Raw genomic sequence first — 18,085 nt, 5'->3', positions numbered from 1 at the left:
TTATCCTCTCACTCTAAATTTTCTTTTTTAAAGAAAAAGATTATATAACAAAAAAATGTAAAGTATTTAAAGTTTTTAAATATATATTAAAATTTATAATTCTAATATCACCGTCTCTAAATATATGACTCTTAATATTTTTCTTTATCCTTTTTTTATAATCCACATTTTAAATTTTCAACCGCATTAATTATTTTTTGTCGTCTCAATATCAAACACATGTTGAACCTCCTGACTCGGGGTCCTGGCAACACCACTGTTTATTACTGTCAATTGCAGCGCCATCATAAGTATAACTCAAGTCCATAATGCATGAAAAATGTATCAATAAATTAATTACTCCATCACATGGAACTGTAGTTTTGATGAAATGCTATTACACAACCATCATCAAAGTATGGAATTGCATTTGTTTGGCCATAATGAGTGTATTAAGCACTCCTAATTTGATATATGTTAACCAGAACTATATGACATGTTTCTATTGATTAATTTGAATTTATTTTTATACATAAATACTTATGAGATTGTTTGCGAGAGTTATGAAAACAAATTATGATATATCTATTAGTTATTTTCATAAGCTCTTTAAAACAACTTGTATAGACAGCTAGCTTGCAGTTTATACAAAAACAATTTGACTTTATTTTATTTTTTTTATTATAGAAATATCATTACATAAAAACAATACATAGTAAAGGAAATGAATGGATCACCCAAAAACTTCTAGAAGTTTAGGTGTTAAATAATTTGAGATAATGCGATTTGTCTTCTCAGTAGGATGAAATGCATCCCAAAACATATATTTGCTTGCATCTTTGCATGTCATTGGATTCATTTTATTGCATAAGTAGCTCATCTCAATTGTTCCGGTGGAACAACATGCCTTCTCTACCTCCTCAATTCCTACAAATTATATACTCCATATTATCAATGTCATGATTTTTATGAGTTTTTGTACTAATTTATAACAAATGAGCAATGATAGGTAGACACCCTTAATGTGTACACCCCTTTGTACCACTCTGAAAAATTTCAGTTAACCAAATATATGGTATGTGTGACCGCATTTTTTTGGTTGCCTGACCACTAGTTTTCTAGAATTTATTTGGTTAACTAAGTGGAAAAATAGTGGTCACGCGCATTTTAGTTACGTGACCACATTTTTCAGCTTCTAAATAGTGGTCACACAACTGAAAAAATGTTTGTTCTAAAAAAACAACTGAGAAAATGTGGTCACACAGACCATATATTTAGTTAACTAAAAATTTTCAAAGTGATACGAAGGAATGTACAAATTAAGAGTGTCTACCCATCTTTATTCTTTACAAATAAAGAAAACATACCATAAAAGGAAGGTCTTGTAATGATATCATTGAAAAGATCATATACATTTGCTGACAAGGCCTTCAATTGTGGGAGATCTTTATTTAGCTTTGATATCATATTCTCCAATTTGACATTAAATTCCAAAGCCACTATATTGTATTTTTCATAGCAACGATGAAAGCCACCAAAAATATTTATAGCCCTCTCTAATGGGAGACACCCCATAGGAATAAGACCAGTTATGGATAATTTCCTAGCACCAAGTGAGTATAATTGCCTAATGAAATTCTCAGCAATACCAATTAGATAATCTTGATATTCTGATATGGTGTAACGGAATCTTAGTGTTGTGAAACCATAGTAGTTTCCAAGGAAATCATTGGTTCCTAAACTTATTATGTACAATGATTCACTAATGATTTCATTTGCTTTCTCTTCACCTACATGGGTTTTCAATTTGCCTTGATATTCTTTGTAGAATTGTACTTCTTTCCATATTGGTATCACATTCTGTGAGATGTTGTTAACCATGTAATTAGTTTGTTTCATGTTATGAATTTGTATACATGATCATCGATCGAATAATATTACTTTTTTTAGAAGTTAAATTAGCCCATCCAAAACCTGAGATGTCGAGGAGGAGTACACTCCCAGGTCCCAAGCCAATACCACCAGGCCAACCCAAGTGGGTTTCGAATAATATTACTTAACTATTACTGCAAGTAATTTTATCACATTCATTTCAAAACCATTCTCCAGAAATTGCCATATTTTGAAAGACTAAAAAATATACTTCAACACAATTGGTTTGAAAAAAAAAAATAAACACTTACTAGTAAATCAGAAGTTGAATTATCATATCCAGTTCCAGCAGAGGCAAAGCAAACACCAGTGACAAAATCATCAATGGTATAAGCAGGATCCAAATATGCTGGTATAAGACTCTTAATACCAAAAGCCTCGGAAATGAAATCTGGTGGAATACGGCCGTTTGAAAACCGTCCGGTGGGGCGGCCACCATCGATGTCACGGCCGTAAGGTCTAAAATTGCTCTTTAGAAATGTTGATATCATATTGTTGTTTCCAGAATCCACTGAGGAGTCACCAAACACAATTACTGCTGGTACATAATTTCCATTCTTGCAAGTCACCATGATAATTTGAGTTATCAATATTAGCCATAAGATGCATATGTGCCCCATAATAATACGATTATGTAATTATTTGTTTTAATTTTTTTGGAGAAGTATTATATATGTACGGGATCGGCCCAATAATCTTTAAAAGTAAATGAGACCTAAAGCGAAATTCAATATATATGGTCTTTTTTGTCTACATGTGAGACCTTTTTGGTTAAAAAAATCTAATGAAATTTTTTTTTTGTTGGTAGGCCTAAAGCGAGGGCTATGATATCCCCATCTTTAGACTAACTATGAGTTTTTTTTTTTTATGATCATCAGTATGTATATGGCTTTTAACGTTTCTGAGTATACACATACAAATATTTTATTTTCTTGACAATGGTTTCATGGCCCTTGACCAATTTTTTAAGGTGAAATATGTTATTAAATATTAGTTTAAAGGACATACATAAATTAATTTTAAACTATATGTGAGAGATGCATGTTTTTCTATGTTATATCATCAATTTTAAAATATAGTTATAGAAGTAGAACGATCTGAACTCCAAAGATTTGAATTAGTGTTAAAAAGACAAATCTTAAATCAATGTTCTGTATTCAAATCCTACAATAATGACCTCCTGATTAGGAGGCTTAGGATGTGGCTCCGCAACAATCTCCGTTGGATGGCTCATCACTGGATGAGAGACACGGTAGAACCAAGATGCGTACCACAATCTAGTCCGACACGGATCCCTTGCCACCCAACCTCGATCAGCCAACTGTATGACATTGATCATATAATCTTTGAAGGTCTGGACTATCTCCTCTGGGTCAAGAGGTTCCACGTCCGTAGGAGGCCTCAAAATGTTCTGCACACGCCCGTACTACCTCATCACCCGCTCAGACAAGTGACAACACTTTGTCGTAGAGCTGGCCATAATCTAATCGGAGTACCAAAATATATCATGAAAAGGTATGACGTCCCAGTGATCATCGTACACGCTTCACATGACATCCTCCATCGACATCCGATCTAGGAGGCCTCAGTAGTAGTGACTCGTGGAAGCATGACCCCTTGTTGAAACAAAGAGGTTGTCAAAACTACCACATTGTACTCAAACTTACTCTAATCAACGTTAACAATTCAATTTCTAACTAATTTCATCATTAACATGCAAAAAATCTAACAATTTCATCAACCATAAAAACCTACCATTTTCACAACTTTTATCAAAAAATCAAACATTTAAAAAAAAAACAATGCAAAAGGATCATAAACACCTACTTGTAATTGAAGTAGAAGTTGAAGTTGATTTGGTTTGAGTTTGATGAAATTCGTACTTGGAGGGAGAAAATTCGAACTTGGAAGTTGATTTGGAATACAATGGCAGAAGATAGTCCAGGGTACCGAGCGAGAGTTGACTCATGAGTTAACTTACGTTGGTACCGAGCCAGAGTTAACTCATGCTAGGGTTAATTATGAAAATCCAAGGTGAGAATGAGCAATTTTAAAAGGGAGAAGAGTAAAATTCCAAACAATTTGGGTCAATTTATTTTTTCATCCGTGTCTAGGCATATCAATATAAGACAACGAAGGGTTTCAAAAGTTCTTTTTTAACTGTTTTGAAAGGTTTTTTTTTAATGTGTTTTACGTTTTTTAGATTAAATAATCTGGAATTTGTTGGGCGCGCGAAAAACAAATTCGATGAAAAATAAATGGTCTTAATGTAAAGGTCATGCTAACATAATGCCAATTTGATTCAAGCTCTTGGAAATGTTTTTAGCAAACAAAATTGTAAAATAAGAAAAGAATTCGGAAATTTTATCATCTTCTCAATTCTTTTTTGAAATGTGGGCGACTGTGAGAGAAAAGGGAATTTAGAGAGTGAGGGAAAAATTGGGGAAACACCATTGTTGAGAGAAAAGAGCGAGAGGAAATTGAATGCTAAAAGCCACCCAACCATGCATATTAGTGGTAGCAAACTCAAGCACATGCTTATGTTATTAAATACAAAGATCAAATGTAGTCTAAAACTAGATGGTTCACAATTAAGTTGTTTGGTTGTAACAACAATTTAATCATAATATAGATGTCGACCAAATATATATTAACTCAAAGGGAATGGATGGATCATCTAAAAGCTGCAAAAAGTTTAGGGATCAAATAATTTGAAGCTATGCGGTTTGTCTTCTCGGTAGGATGAAAGGCATCCCAAAACACATATTTGCTTGCATCTTTGCATGTTAGTGGATTCTTCTCACTGCATAGGTAGCTCATCTCAAATGTACCGGTGGAACAACATGCCTTCTCTACCTCCTCAAATCCTGTAAAAATATATATTGTCCATTATATAACTTACAATTTAGAGCAACAAGAAAAGTTATATAAAATTACTTTTGGTTTGACAATTAAAAGCTTACTTGAATCGCCATTGGCAAATAATATAGACCGATACATGAAAATTGTTTGAAACTCTAAGGATGACAAACATCAACTGCCAAAAGTAGAAGTACACGCACAACCCTCCTTGTTGTAACATAGCAAGAGAAAATAAATATGGGTGCCTCAAAACTCAACTCATATTTATTTATTTTTATTTGTCAAACCGGTATTGATTAGGTAACTGGCTAGGCTGTGAGATAAATAAGGGTTGAGAACTTTTATTTTGAAAGGCAGTGTTAGACGATGTTCACGTTTTGACCAAATTTTAGATATCAATCCACCACGGATAGGGGTGGAAATGGGCTAGGCCGGGCCTGACTTTGTAAGGCCTAAGCCTGGCCTACTTCAAAAATGCTAGGCTTGAGACTGGCCTATTACCCGTCATAGGCTCATTTTCGAGGCCTGGCCTAGCCTTTTTAAAGGCCTGATGAAGCCTGGAAGCCTATTTAAAAGCCTATTTTATGCTAAGGCCTGACAACACATGTAAGCCTACTCCTATATAGGGCAAAACTTATTAAGGCCTAAAGCACACAAATATGTTTGCTACTAAATAATGAATTCTTACGAAAGTCTAATCACACCAATATATCAGCTACTAAATAACCAATCATATGAAGGCTTGTGTTTATGAGAAAAAAAAACTTCAAAAATATCAATAATGGAAGATATATTATATATGAAAAGCTTATTAGGCCGACCCGATGGGCTTAATAGGCTTTTTCGCAAGCCTTAGCCTGACATGTTTAATTAAATAGGCCTTATAAAAAGCTTGAGCCTGGCCTTGTTAATAAACGAGCTGAGCCTTAAATAGGCTAGGCCGTAGGCCCCTTTCGGACGGCCTGGCCTATTCCCACCCCTAACCACGGACCACCTATCAAGGTGGTCCATTAAGGCGGTCCACCGTAACACTTACTTAATAGCTACTAAACTTTTTTTTTTGACCTGGCTAGTAACCACTTTTTATCATGAGAAAGTAGTTACAAGTTAGAGCATCTTATATGACTATTTTTTAATTAAAAATCCATTTTGGGGTTAATACGCTTCAACTGAATAGTCTCCACAATGTCATGTCATACATACGCTACTCATACATATTTTACTCAAATAGTAAACGATTATGCAACAATATATTAAGCAACTCACACTTTCATTATAAGAATAGAACTAAGAACATTCTTTTTTCAACTTTCTTTTGAACACCCACTCTTTTATTGAGTGAAATCAATGTAGGTTTCACACTTTGAAAATAGATCCTACGTAATATTGTATAACCCACATAATATTAGTTTGAGTGTTGAAAAGAGTGTTTCAAACACTCTTATTCATTATAATATGTTTAAAAATATATTAACCCCCACCTCATAATATATTGGTTGTTGGAGGTTGAGGAAAGGAAACAAATTTTCATCCCATTACCATCATATCTTAATTAAGATATTTCAACAAGTCATGTGCAACACACTTTACCACCTCTTACTCTTAAGGAAATTTAAGGTACAAAGTTCATCATGTTATAGAACTCTCTATAATTCCAAATTGGAGATGCTCTTAGGATTAGGATGCATGCTAAAAGAGTGTTCACCTCATTTTTTTTTCTTTTATTTCTTCTTCTTATAAATGATTAGGATGCTAATAGTTCTTAGATTTTGAACCTTATTCAACTTGAAAAATTTGATGTGATATATGAGTTTTGATATATGTAGCATAAAATTGACTTAGAAGTGAAATTTTTGTTCAATTTATAGTCAATGCTTAGGCAAATTAATCACATACTAGCTAGGCTCTCAATAATAGTAGAAATAATCACACTTTGTATGCATAAACACTTGAGCTTGTCTGCTAGATAGGCGGCCTTGATCAATTTAATTCTATTGATGTCCAAAACTAAAAGCATACCTAATAAAACTTCAGTAGGGTACAACATTTATAAACGTTCCTTGCTGGCCACGTTTATAAATTTCAGCAAGTAGCTCTGAAGCACAGTAAATACAAACAGATCTTTTTCATGTTGATATTCACTGTATTTCAAAGTATGCTAAATCTTTTATTTAAGTCGAATAGTTAATTCATGTCAGAGCAAAACTTCATGTTACATTTATCAACAACTATATATAATCACAAAATAAGATATTTTATAAAGTACTTTGTACTTCATTTTGTAGTTTGTAATACATGTTAAACCTCAAAATATAAAATATATAACACTTGTTTGGATTGAATTATTAAGGTTTACTTACTCACATAAACACTTGTGAGATTGTTTGGGAGAGTTTATGAAAACAATTGCTCTATTTATTTATTTTTAGAATAAGTATTTTCATGTTATTTTCATAAACTCTCCAACATGGTTTATAAATTATAATATTTTTTAGAATAAATATTTTCATGTTATTTTCATCAATTTGACTTTATTTTTTTTAGAAATAACTTTGTACATACACACTTACGGTACATAACAAACGTTTATATTATAAACACTTTAAACTGTTACCAAATAGGATCATATTCTTTATCAGTTTTCAAAAATGTGATAAATCCTAGAAATAAAGCATAAGAGGTCAGCACCAAAAAATAAAAAATAAGAGGACCAACTACAGAGCCAGGGGCTGGTAGTTTTCATGGACCACCATCTTAAGTTTAGGGCAAACCTACCTCGTGAAAAGGACGATAATTTGAAAACCACATGAATTGACAAATCAAAGGACATAAAAAATAACACTCTTATGAATATTATTATGAGTGGATGTTCATTCCCTAACATTTTTTATTTATATGATTCTCACTAGTGGGTCGATATTCATTTATTTATTTTCAAGTAGTTTACTTGTTAGAATTTGACCTCTTAGATGAATAAAAGGGGAATACATGGCTCGAACTTCGACCGATACTTATTAATGTTCTGATCAACTAAGTTATTCATACTAGGACACAATAAGTAGATACTTATTACTAGTGTGGATTTTATTGTGATTGTCCATTTAAGAATATCGCAAAATTATTTTATTTATTTTTTACAAATTAGTGCTCAATTTTTAAAAAAATCATAAAAGTTGTCTGACTAAGTTTAAGAATAATTTTTTATTACTCTATTAAAAAAACAAAGGAAAATCAAATGAAGCATTTTAATTGTTTAAAATGTAACCTTTTTAGAATTATTATTTTTTAGTCTAGAACCCTTTTTGAATTTTATATTACACAGTATAAGAATATCAAGAAATTTGAAATAAAAAAGATGTAAAAAGTAAATATTCAGCAAGTTAAATTTTCTACAGTTTATTTTTGTAAAAAAAGAACGTTTATTTTGGAACATGACCATATGGCCAAAATCAAATTATGTGAAATTTACTCTTGCACACAAATGGGCTTTAAATCAAAGGTCCTACCCCTGATCTACTGGATATCATCTCTGCCGGAATTTCAGGCACTATATGATTAGCTGTGCTACATTGATTGTGCAATTAAATTGGATATGTTTGGTACCATAAGGATGTTGGACGTGTAAAATTGATTTTGAATATTGTACTAAAAGAAAATTGATTATGAATACTATCGCGTATAATTGATCATTTTGTCTTTAAAATTGATTCTACTTGAAGATAAGATTTTGATTCTAGAATTGATTTTAATTTAGTTCAACTTACTTTTACATAATTGTATCCAAGTGTATGTGAATGAAAATTTTTTCGTTTGGGAGGAAACATATACATATCCATGGATGGACTAACATTTGATAAGGAGATTGTTGGTATATATTAAGTGTGAATAAGAGTCTTATGTTAAAAGAAAAAGTGGATGTTGAACAACATAGAAGTGACATGACCAGTATACTTAATACATTTTGGATGAAAATATGGTATCAATTTCACTTATGTAGTTGTTTAAAACCATGTGTGATGACCCCATCCCCATGACCCAACAAGATGAACATCAATTTTATTTTATTTTTGAACCTATGTGTGTGTTTGTATATTTTGTGTTATAGTCATAGCCAGCGAAAGAGAAGTGAAACACATAAAATACCATAATAAGATGAATCACATAAGATATATAGATATGTTGTGCGAACAAATAAAGAAAACTTACCATAGAAGGAAGGTCTTGTAATGATATCATTGACAATCTCATAGGCATTTGCCGACAAAGCCTTCAATTGTGGCAGCTCCTTATTTAGCTTTGATATCATATTCTCCAACTTGGCATTAAATTGCAAAGCCACTCTATTGTATTTTTCATTGCAAGCATGGTCACCAAAAATATTTATAGCCCTTTCTAATGGGAGACAACCCATAGGAATAAGACCAGTTATGGATAATTTCCTAGCACCAAGTGAGTGTAATTTCCTAACGAAATCCTCTGCAATATCCACTAGAAAATTTTGATATTGTGATACGGTGAAATGAAGTCGTCTTGTTGGGAAAATATAGTAGTTTTCAAGGAAATCATTTGTTCCTAAGCTTATTAGGTATAATGCCTCACTTATGATTTCATTTGCCTTCTTTTTACCAACATGGGCTCTCAATTTTTCTTGGTATTCTTTGAAGAACTCTATTTCCTTCCATAGTGGTATCACATTCTGTGAAAAGTTGACATCCAATGTTAATTAATTAATTAGTTTATTATGAAAATAAAATAAGTCACCACTTTAGCAACAACCATCCACAAATTCCTTCAAAAATAAAAAACCATCCACAATTAAAATAAAAGAGAAATATTTTTTTTTAATTATATTATATTTGAAACAAAAAAATATTAACTTACGCTAATTTTAATATGTTGGCATTGAAAAGGAAATTGTCATATCACATACTTCGATGGTTAGAAATCAGCACATATTACACACACACACACACACACACACACACACACACACACACACACACACACATATATATATATATATATATATAATACTTTTCTATAACTTTGTCTCTCTCAACACACTACACATGGTATCACCTTGTCATGTCTAAAGGTGGCACTCCATTAGTTGTCATGAATAACGTCTTAAATTTCCTTCTTAGTTAAACAACCTTGCTTGTCCGTACGTTTCAATGAGTGAATTCTCATCACATATATGATAGAAAGATATTAAAAAATTGGTAGATAGACAGGTAGAGAAACATTAGGAGATAGGTGGATTGCCCAAAAAAAAGGAAACGGAGTAGATGGTCAAATTTGAGAGTGAAAGGAACTTGACAAAGGAACCATATTGGATATTTTATTGAGTTTCAAAATCAAAATGCTAATGATTGGTTTTGGTGGGTTTATTTTCATGGGTGGTTATGGTGTACCGTCTATATGCGGCACCATTTGTATTTTGTTTCGTTCATACCTTGCGTCTTGCAGGGATGACGTTTAATAATATTTGCTGATTCAAAAAAAAATACTAATAATTGTGTCAAACCAAATAGGACATAATATTATGAAACCAAATTTATCTTGTAAAAAAAAAAAAAAAATATACTACTACCTATGTCCTCTTTTTTTTACAATTACTACCCATGTGCTAAAAAATAGGACATATTTATATCCTTTCTTGTACTTTCTATAGGCTCCCTTTATTTATATTTTTAACTACATAAGTTATTTCGTTACAAACATATCTCTAATTAAGTTATATATTTTCATGCAATTTGTAATAAATATCATGAGTAAAACATAAATCTTTATAAGGATAAACTTGTAAAACAATGTCAATTGACAATTAATTTGATATTGTTATCAACTTTTTTTTTTAGTTTTCCATTAATTTGTGTTTGGGCTCTAATAATTCCTTGAATACAGGTAATGACTGATGACAATGTGAAATTTGATTTAAGGGTAGTATTAAATCGAAAATGGACACATTGTACCGGAAAAAAAAAAACAAAAATAGAGAGAACACAACAGAACACAAATAAAGAACTTACTAGTACATCGGAAGTTGCATTATCATATCCAGTTCCAGCAGAAGCAAAGCAAACACCAGTGACAAAATCATCAATGGTATAAGCAGGATCCAAGTATGCCGGTATATTTCGCTTAACGCCGAAAGCCTCAGCAATAAAGTCCGGTGGAGTACGACCGTTACAAAACCGTCCGGTGGGGCGGCCACCTTCGAAGTCACGGCCGTAAGGTTTAAAATTACTCTTGAGAAGTGTAGCTATCTTATTATTGTTTCCAGAATCCACAGAAGAATCACCAAATACAATTACTGCTGGTACATGATTTCTAGTCTTGCAAGTCACAATGATAATTTGGGTTATCAATATTAACCATGCTATGCATATGCATATATGCCTCATGATAATAATGAAGTAATAATAGTATGTACTTTATTTATTTTAACTCTTTTGGAGAAGCTATTCTGGCTTACACAGAAGGTTTAATATATGTATATATAGTAGTTGTTCAAGGTTAGATAAATGTGATTAATGCGCAAGGAAAGTTTGGTTGGGAGTTTTTAATGATCAGTTTGTATGTGGATTTTATCGTTTCTAGGTATGACTATAAACATTTAATTTCTTGTCAATGTCTCATCTCCCTTCACCATTTTTTAAGGTATGAAATGTTATGAAATATTGGTAAATTAGTTATGAATATTCTCACTATAAGAGGACATACTTTTTACATTGAATCTTTTCTCTCACATTCTTAAGCACTTAGCTATTAGACTGAGCTCTAATGTCAATTCAACATGTTGAAAAACACACGAGAGTTTGAATTGGGTTTTCAAAATCTTTTCTTTTTAGAAAATTTAGTTTCATATGTCACTTTTTAAAAATGATATTTGTCTTAAAAACACCTTTGAAAAAGACAAACGTAAGTTTTAAATAAAAGAATTGAGGGAAAGATAACATAAAAAATTTATATTGGTTCATTATCTAACTAATAGGTAGCTCAGTCCCTTTCATCCGAAGCATTTTCACTAATGGTCCAACTAAACAAAGACCCAATAGTTAACTATAAGGGTTGAAAATGAGTCGAATCGAATCGAACCTAACTCAACTCAATTCAACTTGATAAAATTTGATTCGGCTTAAAACTTGACTTGAGTTTGAGACGAACATTTTTTTAAGCTCGAACTCAACTTAATTAAATTTCATAAACAATTCGGTATGATTCCTTACCTCGAATCACATAATTTTAGAATCAAAAGTTTCATAAACAATTCGGTAGCATATGCTCATAAAAATGGACTTAAAGATCCATTCTTTAGACATTTAAAGTTAATTGTATGATTGATACTTACGAGATCATAACTTATAAACACTAGTTTGGTTATGAGACCATGTCTTATAAACTCTATTTTGGGAATCAATAATCTTGTATGTTGAGATATTGATTTGAATCAAGCCAACACATTACTATATATAAGTCTTCCCCTTAATCTATCTTTGGTTTTAGGTTAGCAACCTAATATTTCTCATCTAAATGGATTTTGAATGTGTTGTGTATATCACAATTGCTCCAATATAATGCACTAAGATAAATCTTGAAAGAATATTGGGAAAATATATTTGATATGAATCTTCATCTCTCATTAATTGTTATGAGCCACTTGTTTACAGCCCAGTAGGCTGATTATCAATTGATGAATTAGTTTTCCTAATATTAGAGGGAGATAATAAGTAGCTGAAAATGTGAACCTGAAGTTCATATAAATCATTTGAAAGAAAATATTATTGTCTCGTCTTGATCCTCAAGATATAACTCATTTGCAAAGGTAAATAAATCAGATGTCAGATGCTAATGCTCCAAACGAAATAGATGTCCATGTCGAATAATTTAATATTGCAAATGAGTCTCAATCGTGCCTAGAGCATGATAGATCGATCATTCCAAATATAAAAAGTCTTGAATAAGAAAAGGAACTTAAAGGAAAGATAACCCAACAAGGATATAGAAACTCCAAAAGAGTTTACTGACATAATTGATTTTTCAGTTCCAGAAGAACTAATCAGGTACCTGGAACTTACTAAATATTGATAAATTATATCATGAATGAAAGATCTCAATGGAATGAGATGGAACCGAAATGAAGTCAACGTTGACATATTTTTGCATATAATATAGCGCTACATGTGATAAGTAATAATGAGGATCATGGGTTAACGTCTATTAAACTTATAAATAATGAAAATATTTACAAATGAAAAGAGACAATTCTAGTGAAATCAAACTCGCTTCACAAAGCATACTTTGTTTAAACTTGTAGTCCGCGCACTTGAAGGTGCGAAGTTAAATGGATATGTATGATTTTTCGCGTGAAAAGGGAATTAGATTGGTAAAATACATATATAGAGAGTTTGATATGTTCACCTAAAGTGAATTGGTAAATGTCTACCATTTATTTTTAAGAGACATATATTCTTTAAAGTCCTATTCACCTGAAGTGAATTCAAGAACTTTTTCATACTTGCTTAAGTTCAGTAGCACATGAAAGACTCAAATTATATGAAAGATGTGTTACAATTTATTTATATGACTCACTTGATAGTGTTATATGAAACTCCCTGAAGGATTTTATTTGTGTAAGACATACTATCAAAATTATTATGAAGATGACATCATTTGTCCATTTTAAGGATTTGGAAATGAATTTGTTATAATCGATTTTATGATAATGGTATTAAATATTATTAAAAATCATGGAGAGATTCTAAAATTTGTTATATAAATGTTGATATGGACAAATCTAATTGATTGTGTACTAGAATGATTGTGATGTCACTTGATGTGAGTAAAGATCATGCCCTCAAGAAAGCTACGAACAACTTGAATTGGTTAAGTGAGCACACTAATGTATTTTGCTTATTATATGTTTGTGGTATTTTATTTTTGTCAATATTAGTAAATACAAATTTTGTAGCAAAGTCAAGCATACAATTTGTAGCTTAGAGAAAAACAATATCACCAATAGTTTGAAAATGCTAACACCACATTAAGGAAGTGGAAAATGCTCTTTATTTAGGATTATGATTTTACACATACAAGAAATTTGCGGTTCTCTAATTTTAAAAGGAGGTTCTTTCAACAACTCAATATGAAGATATCTCAAGAGCCGCTAATTTGAAGAAGAGTATGGAGATAAATCATATCTTTCTACAAAGTCGCCGCCAAGCAAAGATTTTGAGTAACTGGTATAAAAGATTATTTAAACTTCTTCGTCTCATGTATAATTATCTTTATGAGGGAGAGACAAAAATGTGTTTTGCACTCTTTTTTCCTTAACCATTGTTTTCTCCTACTCGGTTTTCCTGGTAAGGTTTTTAATGAGGTGGATTATGACACAGAAGGATGTTGTACTCTTTTTCCTTCACTAGAACTTTATTCCATTGAGTTTTTCTCTAGTAAGGTTTTAATAAGGCATATCTTCGATGGACATCCAAGGGAAGTGTTATGAATATTATAAGTGGATGTCCAAAAACCCTTGTGCTTATCTCTTAAGTGACATCATATTATTTATCTTCTAAGTCACACCTATTTGTACTTATCCCTTAAGTATTTAACTCTTAAGTCATATAATTGTACTTCTCTATAAATAGGGATCACATGTAACAGAATTGTAGATCACAAGAGAATAATAGAATCATCTTTCTTCTCTCTTTTCTCTCTGCTTCTCTTTTATTCTTGTTCTTATTCTAATAGTTTCATAACATGTATAAAGTTTATGTTAGTTTGTTGCAATTATTTTTAATTTATAGGTGACATTTTCTAGCGACCCAATAACTGGTTCTATCCGATTTAATCCAATTTAAGATCTTTAGAAATTAATTTATTTTAAAGTTCGGGTTATCCACAAAGTCAAACAACTTAATTTGATTCAGTCAGTTTAACTAGTGACTCAATGGTTGACTTAATACCTTGTTGAGTTGATGATCGAATCAGATTTTAATACATTTATTACTATTATTATGTTTATTTATTTTTTTGGTTTTAATCTTTTATATTTTAATACAAATTTTAGTATTTTCATAATGACTTAGAGGAATAAGAGACTTCAAAGGAATGCCTCAGTCAATATTGAAACACTTGATGATCATTCTACTTGCGTGGAAGATTCACACCACTATTTTTTTTTTTTTTGAAGAAGTTAAATTAGCCCACCCAAATTGACACCGATGAGAATCGAACCTGAAACCTCGAGGAAGAGCACACTCTCAGGTCCCAAGTCAATATCATTAGGCCAACCCAAGTGGGTTTCACACCACCATTCTTAACTAGTGAGAAGGTAAACTTATTTCACAACAATCTTGCCAATACGACCATCCAACCTATTTCAAGTAATATTGGTATTTGTTCCTTTACTTAAAAAGTATTTAAAAATTTAAATTTTCATTCTTTACTTTATGACTACATATCAATTGCAAATCTTGATTTATATTGATGTTATTATAGATGGAATAAATTTGGATGAGGATGATGATGCTCAACACAATAATGCTGAAAACATGGATCATAGTAACGATGTTTTTTATGGAGAAACTTCAGGGGCATATGCTGAGTTCTTTGATGGAGAAAGAGAGCCGGAAATTCAAACAACATTAACTAAATAGACCATGTTCTAGTGTTGATTTGAGTTTGTGTGGCAATTAGAATTTATCTGGATTTACTAATGAGTTATATTTTGACTATGATTTTAGATTTGAATTTGAGGTATGAAATCAAGTTAGTTTGTTGGATTGTTTTTCATTTTGTAGATGTCATATTTTAGTGACCAAGTCACATATCCTATCCAATTTATTCGGTTTACAATTCATACAAATTTAATCTACATACTCAATTATCTAATAGTGTCATCCAATTTAATTTGATTCAGTCGTGTAATTCAATAAATAACCCAATGCTCTAACCATTGAGATCCAATACTTGTGTTGAATTACACGACTGAATCAAATTAAATTTAGTTATTATACTAAATAAACAGTCGTGTAATTCAATGTATTTTGCATGATCGAGTTGGGTTTTATAACCTTGTTTTCTATAAATGGATAACATGGGAATGGATCCCCGGTTATTGTTGGTTCAAGAGATTAAGCATTAATAGTTTTTAACTCCTTAAATATTATTTTTTTAAGCAAAAAATGGGGTGCAGAGGGGATTCCCGCCGCAACACTCAAATCATATAAAAAAAGTACAAAATAGGAGGGATATAAACCAAAATCCTCAAGAAAGATAGATAAAAACATCAAATCTTTAGTTGTAAATTTTTGGGAGCACCTACCCTACACCTGGTAGCATAATTCCCGTGTTTAACTTCAGCCTGGAGCTTTTGCCTGTTCTTCTTTTTCCTCAGAACCACTAGTTGAAATTGATGGTTATCATTTGCTTCATTCAATTTATGATTATGATTCGTGCTAGCCCATGTTCCATAAGCACTATTAAGCTATAGTAACAAATAGCTAACATAAAACAGAGACATCAATCCTAATCCTAATAAATTGAAATCTACTTATTTGTAAGGGAGACGAGAAACTAGTTCCAGAAGCCATGCAAGCAAACACATCCACGTAGACAATGTGACAGCCTGATAAATTTCGGATTTTTGACATTTTAAAAAAAAAAATCATTAATTTTAAGATGTATTAATTCTAAACTATTTTTATATATGTATGCCATTATAAATGCATTTATATAGTGTGTACAAATATTTAATGCCATTTATATTTGATAAGACTTTTAAAATAAAATATTCAACGAGTCTTATAAGTCTTGATAATTTTTATTTTTCTTCTTATAATACAACTCACTATTTATAAATTGAAATGGAGAATAGGATGACGGAGGCAAGGAATAAACCATCAATTTAGTTATTATACTATCACGTTCTCACTAATTTTGTCCAAAAACTAAACAAATATCCTAAGTAGTCCCCTAAACTATATAAAATATACACATTTAGCCCTTAAAGTTTATAAAAACTGGTCAATTTAGATGCCCTAACATCTTAATAGCAGATATTAATTAAATTGATAAATTTCATATACTTTTTGGACTCAATTAGAGAGAGTGATGGTTTTTTTTTTTTTTTTGGTTACAAGACTCAATTAGAGAGTGATGGTTTCAAGACTAAGTTGATGGTTTATTTAATTCTTCTCTATCTGTATTTTTTTAGTGTATAAATGAATCATTGTTGTCATCAATAAACATGTGCTTTATACACTTAAAAATACCAAAACATCTAATTTACTGTAAAAAAAAAAAAAAAGAAACCTCTAATTCATTTTGAGAGGGACTAAGGGAAGAGAATTCATACTCAATTTTTGAATGCAACTTGAATCGAAGTTAATTAATTATTCCTAACTCTATGTCTATAAACCACATGCATAATTTAGGGACTAGATTGTGAAATCAAACAACCCGCATTCAAGACCTATAATGAGATGAGATGCAATACACATGTGTGTGCATACATGTGCCCTCTAATAATATAGGACTTCTTACTTTCCCCTTTAAAATTGATGTTTTGAACTGGGACGAATTGAATTAGGTATAGAAAATTAACATAGCAAAATATGAAAAGTTATCACTCTTTTTTTTTTTTATATAAAATTTGGGGGAGGAGAAATTATTATTAAAAACAACGGTATTATTAACCATTTTACTTTTGGTTGAGATTTGACATTTGTAGTTACAAAGTCAAGTTTTTACATCAAACTGTATTTTACGATTACAAAATTATCTTAAAACATTATAGGAAATAAGCCCTTGCTTGAGCCAACTCAAAATATCCAGGTTAGACAAAAACTCAACAAAGGTTAGGCCAAAAGCTTGCCAAAGGTAAGTTGGGGATGATCGGTCAAGAGATGGTGGCGGCATTTGCCCCTTGCTGTTTCAAGAGCCAAGAAAAATCAGCCTTAGTTCTTGCAACTCTTTCAATTACAAGTGAAATCTATTGTTATATTTCCTTATACAAATTCAATTCATTTTTATTTTTTTCAGATTTATTTTTCTATCTTTAATTTTGAAATAAGACAGCAATGACAATGATGTATATATGATTATCAATCAAATGCTAACTGTCCGACTGCTATGTTCATTCATTTATAAAGGGGTACAAATTATGACATTTGTGATTATTGTTGTTATACTTATACCAATTATTGCGTTGTTGCTTTACTAGATGTCTAGATGTAACAATAATGAGACCAATATTAGAGACTCATTAAGATGCTATAACTTCATAAATTAATTTTAGATAACGACT

The 18,085-nt window shown here is 31.2% G+C and overlaps 2 protein-coding genes across 2 annotated transcripts; both read right to left on the bottom strand.

Annotated features, from left to right (window-relative positions):
- Window positions 1-621: 621 nt before the first annotated feature.
- Window positions 622-2,794, bottom strand: LOC146924321 (GDSL esterase/lipase At4g26790-like). The gene is made up of 3 exons (XM_085709341.1): window positions 2,163-2,794; window positions 1,347-1,839; window positions 622-906 (listed from the first exon to the last, which is right to left on the bottom strand). The coding sequence occupies exons 1-3, from the start codon at window positions 2,529-2,531 to the stop codon at window positions 713-715; spliced, it is 1,056 nt and encodes a 351-aa protein (XP_085565467.1). The 5' UTR covers window positions 2,532-2,794; the 3' UTR covers window positions 622-712.
- Window positions 2,795-4,391: 1,597 nt separating this feature from the next.
- Window positions 4,392-11,244, bottom strand: LOC146924320 (GDSL esterase/lipase At4g26790-like). The gene is made up of 3 exons (XM_085709340.1): window positions 10,806-11,244; window positions 8,980-9,469; window positions 4,392-4,778 (listed from the first exon to the last, which is right to left on the bottom strand). Exons 1-3 carry the CDS (start codon window positions 11,178-11,180, stop codon window positions 4,585-4,587), a joined length of 1,059 nt encoding a protein of 352 aa, XP_085565466.1. The 5' UTR covers window positions 11,181-11,244; the 3' UTR covers window positions 4,392-4,584.
- Window positions 11,245-18,085: the final 6,841 nt, after the last annotated feature.

The sequence above is a fragment of the Medicago sativa genome, chromosome 5 (assembly GCF_051527215.1).
Source record: "Medicago sativa cultivar Bolivia chromosome 5, Bolivia_mono, whole genome shotgun sequence".
Lineage (NCBI taxonomy): Eukaryota > Viridiplantae > Streptophyta > Magnoliopsida > Fabales > Fabaceae > Medicago > Medicago sativa.
Note: the sequence above shows the minus strand (reverse complement) of the source record. Positions and strands in the feature narration are given on the sequence as shown.

Excerpts from the sequence above, each read along its gene's own strand:
- LOC146924320 (XM_085709340.1), bottom strand. The coding sequence starts at position 11,180 with ATGAGGCATATATGCATATGCATAGCATGGTTAATATTGATAACCCAA. Across the intron at positions 9,470-10,805 it reads ATGCAACTTCCGATGTACTA|AATGTGATACCACTATGGAA; the intron begins GTAAGTTCTTTA and ends AACTTTTCACAG. Across the intron at positions 4,779-8,979 it reads TACAAGACCTTCCTTCTATG|GATTTGAGGAGGTAGAGAAG; the intron begins GTAAGTTTTCTT and ends ATATTTTTACAG.
- LOC146924321 (XM_085709341.1), bottom strand. The coding sequence starts at position 2,531 with ATGGGGCACATATGCATCTTATGGCTAATATTGATAACTCAAATTATC. Across the intron at positions 1,840-2,162 it reads ATTCAACTTCTGATTTACTA|AATGTGATACCAATATGGAA; the intron begins GTAAGTGTTTAT and ends AACATCTCACAG. Across the intron at positions 907-1,346 it reads TACAAGACCTTCCTTTTATG|GAATTGAGGAGGTAGAGAAG; the intron begins GTATGTTTTCTT and ends TATAATTTGTAG.